General features: G+C 24.8%; 1 protein-coding gene across 1 annotated transcript; it reads right to left on the bottom strand.

The window, feature by feature from the left end:
• Positions 1-124: 124 nt before the first annotated feature.
• On the bottom strand, positions 125-10705 carry LOC122859313 (transcriptional regulator ovo-like). Its single transcript, XM_044162777.1, has 8 exons — positions 10011-10705; positions 5494-5863; positions 3959-5307; positions 3643-3875; positions 3260-3391; positions 2793-3092; positions 2116-2274; positions 125-247 (listed from the first exon to the last, which is right to left on the bottom strand). The coding sequence occupies exons 1-8, from the start codon at positions 10159-10161 to the stop codon at positions 209-211; spliced, it is 2733 nt and encodes a 910-aa protein (XP_044018712.1). The 5' UTR covers positions 10162-10705; the 3' UTR covers positions 125-208.
• Positions 10706-12773: the final 2068 nt, after the last annotated feature.

The following is a 12773-nucleotide window of genomic DNA, read 5'->3' on the forward strand; positions in this document are numbered from 1 at the left end:
CTTTTCTCCAAATAAACAAAAGAACAATTAAATTAAATATTTTGACCTTTTGTTTATATCTTTTTTTATCTATTCATTCTAATTATTAACTTTAAATAATTAATATTATTAATTATCAAAAAAAAAACTTTATATTTTATTAACATTCATATAAATACTTTCTCTTCAAAATAATAATAGTTAATAATATAATGATAGAGTCAAAAGATTATACAGCCATCAACATTAACCATATTTTATTATTGCCCTAAAAAAATAATATTAAGATATAAGACATTGTAACGCAATAAATTATTTAAATACGTCCAAAATAATTTTTTTAAAAAAAAGAAAAAATAATAATAATAATAAAAAATAATTTATTAAAAACAATTAAAAAATAATAAAATTGATATTTGTGTGTGCATACATAAAAAAAATACTGGACGTAAATAAAATCATATGGTTGAACATAATATTTTTTTTGTTTATAAATTTTTTTTTCTTTTTTAATTTTATGGTTTTTTTTTTTAATAACATTTTTATTAATTTATAAATATATTTATTTATTTGAGTATTGCTTGTGAACACAATTTTAAATTGTGTATTATATTTAATTTTCCTCTTTTTTTATTTAGTCATATATTGTTGTTACTAATACTAAATTTCTTCGATAGTAGAGGGTTCATTATCACCATTCAGAATCATCATCATCCTTATTCCTATTAATAATATTATATTTATTAGATTTAAATATTACAAAGTCTGTGTAAGGTACTGATTGACAATTATATTGTCTTTTTTTAAATTCTTTTTTTTTTTCTGTGGCGTTATTAATTAAGGGAAAAAAAACAAAATGTATTACACATATTTACAGTCTTCTCAATAATATTTATCGAAATTATCGAGACAGTCATCAATGTATTTTCTATTTTAATTAATACACTATTTAAAAAAACTTTTTTTAATTAATTTTTCCATTAAAATTGGTGGTGAAAAGTTAATAATAAATATTAGAAAAAAAAAAAAAAATTATATTTTCTCTTATTTACAATAAAATTTAATAAACACCGCGATTATTTTCTCCCCGGAGCACCAAATTTCGCGGTTTACTATTAGATATTCACGAAATATTTAGAATTATTTTTATACAATTAATAATAATATGATTTTAAACCCCTGGAAAATCAATTTCTCATGAATTATTTGTTTTTTTTTTTCTTTAATCCTATCACCTTTAAAAATTAATTGATAATAATAAAAAAATAATAAAAATAATCATTGCACGAAATCCCGTTTTTATTTATCTTATTATTTTTATTATTTTAATTATTATTAATATTTATTTGTAAAAAATAAATGTGAATGTTAGTAATGTGAGTTTAAAAATCTAAAAAATTCAAAACAACTAATTGCAAAAAAAAAATGAAAACAACAAATTGTTGTAAATTGTAAATTTAATGATTTTTGTTTTTTTATTTTTTATATTGTGTTCCTTTTATCACAGGTTTTACCACAATATTTAAAAACTAATAAAATGATAATTATTCAAGAGATTTCTAGTATCCCAAAATAATATTAATTGATTTTAATATTTATTTTTAAAAAAGGACACGGGAAATCTCTTTAAACCCAGCCCTTAAAGTCAAACCACAACGTAAATAATTTTTTGAATTTTAAATCGTAGGGATATCGAAATGATAAATTATAATTTTTATAATTATTTAGAAAATAATATGAAAAAATGAAAATAATTATATTAAACGTTCGATTCAAGTTTGTTGGACTTTCCTAATTAATTTAAAATATATTTAAAAAATAATACTAGTTAATATTTTTTCGCGATAATATTATTTTATTATGTAAATATGTGTATATTTATTTTAAAATATTTTCAGTTCGATCTATTCGATCAAAAATACACTCGTTAATTTTTTTTGACTATTTCATGATTTTTTTATTTCATGAAATAATTATAAATCTCAAGTATAATAAATTTTGTTTTTTAAAGCATTAATAAAACCTGCTATTGTTCTATATTTTTAATTGTTTTATTTATTTTAAATTATTATTATTATTTTTTGTTAATAATAGAAAATTATTTAGAAGTATATTTGGATGTTAATTAGTGCGCACCTGTAGTAGCATGTTGGCAAAATTGCTGTTGGTAAATTTGAAATGCCGCTTGTCATAAAATTTCAGCAAAGCCGGACTAAAAGGATGCTTCTCTTTTAAATGGATATAGTGAACTTCTGGTTCTTGTGTTGTATGTCCACAGTCTTCGCAAACATAAACCTGTAATTAACAAATAAATTTATTACAAATTTATCAAAGATAATAGCTATTTGAATAAATAAAATAAATAAACATTTAATAAAATACATTTAAAAGATGAAAATATTAATGAAAATTAAATTTGAAATAATAATAACAGCGAGTCATTACAGCACGATGATGAATTAATTAATTTTTAAATAAATTAATTTTCAATTTATCCAAGATATATGGATAATAGTAAATTTGCAAAAAAAAAAAAAATAAATAAATTTTTAAATGGAATATTTATTTATTTATCGTGCTGATCATACTCTTGTCATAATTATTTTTCGACAAATTTTAAATCATCATAATCATCATTATGTTTACATGTTAAACTATGCTTGTATATTATTTTTATAATTATTCATTTTAATTTTAAATATGGCTTTTTATACCAACACAAGCTACATGATGTTTATTTTTTTTCTTTTTTTGGGGAAGTTATCAACCAGGATATTTAATTTTAAAATGAGTTTATTGTGAAATTAATTTACCTTTGTTCTTCTTTCTTTGTATGCATATTGATGTTGAACACCATGAACCTTGAGACAATGACTCTCAAGTGAACATCTTTGTGTAAAACTTTTTTCACAAAGATTACATTTATATGGACGTACACCAGTATGCGTTCTCGTATGTCTTTTTAAATCAAATGTATCATTAAATCCTTTTCCACAATGTGAACATAAATAACGTTTAACATCACTGTGACATTTCATATGACGATTAAGTAATCGTTGAAGACTGAAATTTTTACTGCATACTCGACATGTAAATCTACTTGGATCTTCATTCTACAATTAAAAAACCAATCTCATTAATAAAAATAAACTACTCGATAAATATAAAAACAATTATATCAAAATATTTATAAACACAAATGAATAATAAAACAAATTGAAAAAAAAAACTTTTTAATTACAAGCTGTACATTTGAAAAAATAATTATATTTCAATGTACCTTTGTTGTAACTGGTGCTCTTTCTTCTTCTTTTATTTGTGGTTGTTGTCTTTGTGTATCAACAGCCAATGGATTTTTAACTCCATGACCACCATTGACATACTCGAGCGGACAATCATTTGGTAGTCCCAACTGAAATTAAAATTTAAAAAAATATTCTTTATGAGAATTTAAAAGTATCTTATAATACCCATTGTTAATTTTGTTTTTTTTATTCATTTGTGTTTAATTATTATTTCATTTAATTGTTATTTATATATATTATTTTTTGTTACTAAACTCAAAGACTAAGCACTCAATTTGATTGGCATTTCATAAAGTATTTTAAAATAATTTAATGTTTAATGATAATGTTTTTGCCTGTATCAATTTGGTGTGCTTACCCTTTGATAAAGTTGACTGGTACTTTGTTTTGTTATTGGTATATCATCAATTGACGATGATTTTGATGATGATGATGAACTTACAGTTGCTGAAATACCAGGTAAACTTGGTGTATGTTCCATCAGTCCACATCTTGGTGATGTACTTGCTGATACACCATCCAATGAACAACTTCCACCTTCTGGACTTGGTATACTTCCTGCAGCACTGCTATTTGAATCTAATTCCAATCCTATAAAAATTAATAATAAAATATAAATTATCCAAAGCTAATTTGTATATTTTTTGTTAATTTTTATCAGTAAAAATACATACCACTACCGGTAAAACTGAGACCAGGACTTAATAAGCCTTGATGATGTTGTTGATGTGGTGAATTTGCTGATGATGGTGGTTGTTGTTGCTGTTGCTGTTGTTGTTGATGATGATGTATTTGTGTTTGAATTTGTAATTGTTGTAAATGTGTATTATCATTTTGATGATGATTATGATTAATATGAAGTGCTAATTCTGGTCTTTCTTTGGCAAGTGGTTGATAGCTTGATTCACCATTTGGATATGTTATACCAGATAGTTTACCACTATTATAATGATGTGAATTAAAATGTCTTGTTGTTGTACCATCAAAACCACGTAATGAAATATTATGTTCTGGAAATGAATCAACACTTGGTTCAACTGGTCCATTAATTTGTCCATCTTGTGCTGATGCTGGTGAATTTAATGAATCATCTAATAATTCATTACTATCATCTGATGATAATCTTGGTAAATATATATCAGCACCATCACTTAAACTTTCAAGTAATAATGCATGATGATCTGTTGGTGAATTAAATGTTAATGTTGCTGCAAATGATAATTGATCAACCATACCATTAGCAACAATATCAGCCATCATATTATTATCATTACTATCATAATTACCATAATGACCAGATAATAAATCATTTGGTTGTAATTTATATGATGTTAAATCATCATCTTCTTCTTTTAATGTTATACCAAAATTTGCACATGCATTTTGTAATAATGAATATTGTTTACCACCTTGTGCAGTATATTGTAAATGTTGTGAATTAATATCTTGTTGTCCATTATCACAATCCATACCAATTGTTGTTGGTGTTAAATAATCATTATCTTGTGTACCATATTGATTTGCAAAATTTGCTAAATTATTACCACCTTTAAGTGATTCATAAAATGGTGGTAATGAACCAGTTGGTGGTGAACTTGGTCCATAATTACCACGTCCACCATTACCACCAGGATTCATACCACCACCACCAGCACCACCACCAATTGAACCACCACCACCACCACTCATACCACCACCACCACCACTACCACTACTAAAATTTAATGAACCACCACCACCACTACCACCTCCACTATTACCATTATTTGATGTATTTTGTGAATTATTTGAACCACTTGAATTTGTTTGTCTACCATGTCCAGCAGCTGCTTGTACTATTTGTGGTCCAGTTAAACGCATTGCAAGCATTGTTCTTGATATTGAATTACCAAATGATTTTGATGCTTTTGCTGTTTCACGTAAACCTCTTTCATCATCACCATCATTATCTTTTCTTTTTGGTACAGCATAATCAATTGGTTGATCTTGTTCTGGTTCACTAATTAATGGTGATGGAGGTGGTGTTTTTATTTTTTTTATTATTGTTTTTTTTGCTGATATTGTTTTTTTTATTGGTGATGTTTTTTTTATTACTATTGGTTTTGTTGTTGTTGCTGTAGTTACTGTTGATGGTGTTGTTGTTGTTGTTGATGTTGATGATGATGTTGATGATGAAGATGATGAAGATGCTAATAATGTTGTTGGTAATTCAATTTTTGTTTTATCTTTTTGTGATTGTGATGGTACTCTTTGTATAACTGATACTCTTTTTGGTGGTTCAACACGTGGTACTGGTGTTGGTGTTGGTGGTTTTGGTAATTCAATACGTTCTGAGCTACCAGGTAATGGTTTTTCAGGTGGTATTACAATTGTACCACTAAAATCTTTTCTTTCAGCACGTGATAATACATGTCCACGACTACCATATGGTCTATCACCACCAAGTATACTTGATATAAATCTACGTGGTGGTGATGTTGTTGGTGATGTTGGTTGCCATTGTGGAGGTGGTGAATTTGATGGACTACTACGAATTGATTCTGGTGTTGTTGCACGATCATCATCAAATTTATCACGATCTGAAAAATGATAATAATAATATATTTTTATTTTCATTTTAAATATATTTTTCTTGTTCACACATATAGGGATGAGATCATCGAATACCGGTTCAGGACGACTCACACTTTCTGTCAACATTTAAATATATTTTTATTTCTCTCAAATGTAAAAGGGAATCAACCTTGAACTCAGTTTTAAAATTTAACATGTCATTCGCTCCAAAAAAACAAAAAAAAAAAAGATACCGTTATTATTGAATATATTTTATTTATTTTTTCATGCATCATTTCAACTTTTCAATAACAAAAAGAAAAAAAAAAAATATCATCAAAGTCAAGTTCATTTATGTTTTAGTTTTCATAATATTTGTAGAAAAAAAAATAATACATTTTTTCGATATAAATTGACTGCCGTTTTGATTGAAATTTATTGAAAAAAAGAAAGTTAAATGTAAAATCATTAATTAACAAGAGGAAATAATTATTACCAACGACAAATCAGATTAAAAATAAAAAAAAAGTATATTAATTAGTAAATGATAGAGGTGAGAGATAATTTTTAAAAAATACAATTTGAATTTAAAATAAGCTTGGATGTGATTTAAAAATGGAAAAAAAAATCAGGCCCCTCCTTGGCACTTTCTAACGATTGACGCAACAAAAAAGTTGCGTCATCAAGTCGTCCTCCGGGTCTACCAAACTGGTGTCCATACTCCGTTGAGCAACCTTCGAATTTTCTCATATATATTTTAACATTTTTTATATATACAAAGATATTATGTACATGTATATAAGAGCCAAGCCAAAGCATTCAACATTTTGACTAAACGACGGGTTTTACAGAACGGTATAAACATATCATGTCTGAGTAAAGTACAAGAGGTGAAAAAAAAAAAAAAAAATCATGACAAAAAGTGAAAGAAAAAAAAATCTCAGATTAGTTTATTTCATCTTTTCTTTTTTACCCTTTTCTCTTTGGATTTGACCCACTTAAAACCACTCCTGTGTGTCTCTTTTGATTTTTTTTTTTTTTTTTTTGATTTTATATTGCTTATTATATTTGACTGATAAGCATTATTCAATAACTATTTATTTTTTTTTTGAAGGTAATTTATCCAGTGTATGACTGATTGCAAAATTGAAAAATATATTTGAGCAGAAGGTCAAGGAGTGAAATCGCTTTTTTAATATTGCAAAATATATCCCGCAATTTGTATTTTAATTTTTAATATAATATTTTTGTTAGATAACTTTGGTAACGGAATTATATATTGACATTGCGGTAATATTATTTGTTAATATTAATAATAAATATTATTTGTTAATAATAATAATAAATATTATTTAAATTTTAGGCTGAAAATTGAGATTTAAATTTTCGGCTGAAATTGAGATTTAAATTTTTTGTTCTTTGGCTTTGTTTATTTATGGAATTCATTAGTATTAATTAACTAATTTTTTTTTAGGTTTAGCTCGAATTGATGATAAGAAAATTGAACAAAAAAATTAATTTACAAGTCAAGTTTATTAATAATAATTAAGCTTGAGCGTTAATTAATGTTTTCCTGTTTTTTTTTTCATTTTTGGAGATTGGAGATATAAAATTTAGTATCAACAAAAATATTTGTTCTAATCTACAAGTGTATTTTTAATTTAAAAATATAATTGTCCATATTGTTGTAAATAACATCTACTATTTACTCAATGAATAATTTTTCCCATAGTAAAATTATTACTCCCATAAATTAACCAAAAAAATTTTCCCAAAAAAAAATCCTCTTTTTTAAAAACATCCTTTTTTTCTACATAGCACTCACACTTTTTATTCAACAATAAAATAAATATATGAGAATTTTTTAAATTTAACATAAAAATTAAAAAACAAAACTGTATTATTATGATTATTATTTTTAACTGTGATGGTAATCATACACCTGTAACCAAGTACCTGATGCGTAAAAAAAGGGGTTAAAAAAAAAAAAACTTTATATAACGTGAAAAAAATTAGAAAAAAATATATTAAAATTTTTATAATTTATCTAGTTATTTATTCTAACATTAAAACAAATTATTATTATTATAACTATAATTTTTAATTTTAATTATTCATCAAAATCTAAATTATTCATTTTTTTTTTTATTTTTTTTCGGTGAAATTTAAAAAAAATGTGAAATCAAATTACCGGTTAAAAATTTTGAATAAAAAATATATTTTTTTTATTGCGCAGGTTTGATGAGTTAAGATGTTTAAGAATGCGTAATTTTTTTTTTTTTATAAAATGTATATATGTATAATGCAATCGTTTATGTCCGCCATTTATGTATAGCGGTATCGTGCGTGGGTTGGCAAGGTGACACACACCGGTCACACTCTCATGCCTCACATCAAAATAATAAAAAAATAAAAATAATAATAATATTAAATCAAATTAATAATAATAACAATATTTCTATTATATCCGCAGTATTCACGCATCGTCATTCCGGTCTATAATTACGTAATCATTTTTTTTTTTCTTCGTAGAAAAAAAAATCCCACACATTATCTATACCGTTAGAAAAAAAAAAAAAAAATCACAAAGTTTTTCTCAAATGATCTTGTGAATTTATTTATTTTAGATATACATTATTTTTTTTTTTTCTCAATAAAGATAACCAAAGAATATATGTATATAATATTTTTCAAAGATATTTTAGAAATCGAATATTTTTTTTTTATTACTATTTGAGAGAAAAAAAAAAAGTCAATATTTAAACTCGAAATATTCGTAAAAATGCCGTAAAGAAAAAAAAAAAAAAAAATTATTTAAACAGGATAAAGAAAAAGATAAATATTTTAAATTAGTTAAAAGAATTTTCGAGTAAACTAATTTAATATATTTTGTAAATTAAAAAATAATATAAAAATTTATAATTTTAAATAAATATTTTGTGCTTTTTTTTTGTATACATAATTTGTAATTATTTATCAAGGTATTCTACTTGCACTTGCCCTCTTTTTATTGTTCCAGTACTCGAGGTGGAATTTCGGTCAGGGTCTTGACTTTTTTTTATATTTATTTTTGCAGTAATATGTAGACTACTCACGATTAAATTCACCCAACTTAGATAAATTTTTTTTTCATAAATAAATAAAATAAAAACAATAAATAAATATTAAAAATAAATGAATTTTTTTTAATTAAACGTATTAATTAATGCAAAACAATGTATATTAATTGTTTGAAAAAAAAAAAAAAAAGAATTATATGTATTTAAATTTTTACAGGTAGACCATAAGAGTCATGTTAGTTTGACCATGAGAGAATTTAACTGGAATGAGCGTGTATGGCATAAAATATATCGAGACATAAATACATGTATCGAATTTAATACATGTATTGAAGTGAGTTTGACTACATTGAAACTCCTGTACCGGTCACGATTTTGTATATTTTTTTTTTTATATTTATCTTTACTTTGAAAGGGCCTACAGTTGTGTCGTGTGTAATATATACCTCTTGAAATATTTTATTATTACCTATACATAAATGATCAAAGAAAAATATAAAAATTTTCACAAGAAAACCTGATTTTTATAAGATAATAAATTTTTTTTAACCACCGGTTTTTTTATATTTAAAATGTAATAATAATTTACAACACATGTATAGCAATTATTTTTATATTTTTTAATAATTAATTTGAATTTTAATATTCATTTTTTGATGGTATTTCTTACTCGCGCATTAAAATCCCTAGTAGATTAATAAAAAAAAAATTTAAATTCAACTATAAAATGAGTATTTATTAATAATTATTAATCCGGAAAAGGTCAAGTTCTATAACCTCCATTTTCACCTTGAAAATATAATACAAACAATAATTTTCTTTTAGCAATAAATTGAAAAATAATAAATATACATTGGTCTATAATTTTTGTCCTCGTGTTATTTTTTTTTTTACTCCAAAAATTCATTTTAAAAACGTGATAGTAAAAGAGGAGAAAAAAAAAAAAATTAAAACATCTGCGGGTTGATTAAAATTTTGTGTTTTATCTACACCTGCTATTATCGTGAAAATATGAGCAGGTTGAAAAAGAAAAAATAATATTTAAAACAATAAAGATATAATTTATGAATGAATATTTTTCAAATATTATTAATATATTTTTAGATAAACTTACAGGAATTTCTATCGATTGTTAGACTCAGTGGTTCATTACTATCCAAAAGGGCACTACTGCCTAATGTTGATTTGTTGTTGAGTTGTTGTTGTTGTTGTAATTTTAATTGTTGCTGATGCAAACGATTTTTGAGTAAAAATATTTTCGGCATATTTAAGCCGTTATCTCAAACAGTCTTATATCCAATGTTCAAAGAAAAATAATAATAAATACACTTCACAATTAATTTAATATTATTTAATAAATTTTTTTTTTCGTATCAACATTTGAATGCCCATTATCACTCTTTATTAAACAAAAAAAAAACTGTAAATGTTTATAATATTATTTATCAATCATTGATCACAATTATCCACAAAAAAAATTAACAAAAAAAAAATAATGTCCTTGTGCCAAAAGTGAGTAAGTCTGCCCGCGTCAATTTACAGTTACTGACTGTGCTCCACGCGTCAACACAATAGTATCCTCAAATTGATGAATAAATAATTAAAATGTATATATATTTTTTTTTTTTTTTTTCAAGCACCTATTTAATATACAAACACAACACACATAAAATCGCGTCACAGGTGTAACTATATATCATAGAAATAAATAAAAATCACGTTTATAATAATTATAATAATTTTTTTTTTTTTTTGTGGCATAAAAATACCACAAGCTCTGGCTGAAATCTGGTGAGCAACTGGGACTGAGTTGTAATGTTGGACGGGACCCTGGGCCCCGACCGTGAGGAATTGTTTCCCTCCTCCTTTTTTTTTTTTTTTTTCTTTACTTCTTCACCCTGATCTCCCACCGTATTACCTGTACTATATTATACCTGTAGTGACCCCGCTACACACTCTCTTCTTTTTCGTCTTCTCTCTTTTTTTTTCACCTTCTTATCCTCCTTCCACTCCCACTCATTCTTTCTCTGTCTCTCCTCTTTGACAATCGACACCCTCACTTCTGCCTTTTGCTGCGATACACCCGCTGCGACGGAATCTCTCCCACCAACGGTATTAAAAAAAAAAATTTATCATCTCTCTCTTTTGATCTTGCTGCTTATCTGATTTATTATTTATTCTTCTTCTTCTTCTTTTTATTATTATTATTATCTTTTTTTTTCTATTCGTTTTCTCCGCTGCTTCTAAAAAATTATATTCTCCCGCTTCTTACCGTAAAACTCAAACTGTTTTCGCCGTTGTCAAGCACTTGTAGTCCTTTTTTCTTTTTCGTCCTTCTTTCCTTCCTTGTACCTGGATACGCATGGATATATAGTTTGTGCTTGTGAATGTACATGGGACCCGGTTTACAATATTAAAACAGACCCAAAATACACATGGATAAAACCCGTAAAGAAATCTGCACTTTTTGCCTTGTTCTTCTTTTTTTTTTTTTCTTCTTTTTTTTCTTCTTCTTTTGGCCATTATAAACTATTATATACTTTTTGGCTAAGTATCCTTATTTTATTTTTTTTTTTTTATTACATTTTTATTTTATGGCATGACGTTACTACCTGCTTCTCTGGTTCGAGGTCTTTTTTTTATTTATCTATTTATTGTTACTTGTTTTTAAGTACGGTTAGTTTTTGTAGAAGAATTTTTTTCTATTTTTCTATATGGGTTTTTTTTTTTTTTTTACTATGAGGCGGAAAATTTTATGGGGGAGTTTTCGGGAAAATTGTTTAAATGATATTTTTAGTTTGTAGAAAATTGAAATTTTAAAAGTTTATTTAGTTTTTATTTTTAAATTATGGAAATTTTCTTATTTCAAGGTTATTTTATTTATTTATTTTTTTCTATTGTAATGTATTATTTAGAAAAATTTACATGGGTTGTTAAAATTTGTATAGAATTTTTCTTTTTTTTTTTTTTTTTTTTCGGTGACTTTGATGCCCGTAAAGAAAATGAACATGGTTTTAAGACACTGACGTTTGTATTTAAAAGTCGAACACAAAAATCGTTGTAGAAAAGACAGTTTGAGTTATGAGATTTTTACATTGTGAATATATTTTAACCAAAGAGCAATATTTAGTATGTGTTAGAAAAAAAAAAACAGTCTTGAAATTTTATTTTTCTTGGAGTGAAAAGAAGACCCTTTTTCTTCTTATTTTATTTTGTTCTATTCCACATTTTCTCATTCAAATTTTTTTTACTTCCTCGTTTCATTTAAAAATAAAATAAACGAAAAAAAATTATTAATAATTATTTAATTTTATTATATTGTTTTTCAATTACGTGTAGAATTTATTTTTTTTTATTTTTTCGATTGAATGAATTTTTATTATTCAATCATAACGTTGCTTGTATGTGGTAAGTATAAAATATTTTTAAAAATAATTTTATAAATGGAAAAATAAGGAGAATAATAATAATCTACAACTTGCGAAACTCTAGTTGGCATGTCTGGCAGTTGTAGTTGTCGTAACCAAGAAGCAAAGTCAAGGCTAAAAGTTGCGGAAAAAAATGTATTATGCAATCTTTCACTCGGAGAATAACTTTGAAACTATGTACATCAGATGGTATTAGAAATATTTATATATAAACATTCATGTTTTTTAAAATTACATATATGAATATAAAGACAATATGATATTGAGTTATTCAAACAAACACACCTTTACTTTACTCAAATAGAAAAAACTATATTGATATATTTAAACATATATTTACATTTTAAAAAATTTTTGCTATTTTATTTTTTTTTCTGAGACTGGAATCACAGTGTTCAATTAAATAAAATGAAAAATTTAAAACAGGCTTTATTTTTTAAATTCAATTT

Source organism: Aphidius gifuensis, linkage group LG6, assembly GCF_014905175.1.
Source record: "Aphidius gifuensis isolate YNYX2018 linkage group LG6, ASM1490517v1, whole genome shotgun sequence".
NCBI classification, from domain to species: domain Eukaryota; kingdom Metazoa; phylum Arthropoda; class Insecta; order Hymenoptera; family Braconidae; genus Aphidius; species Aphidius gifuensis.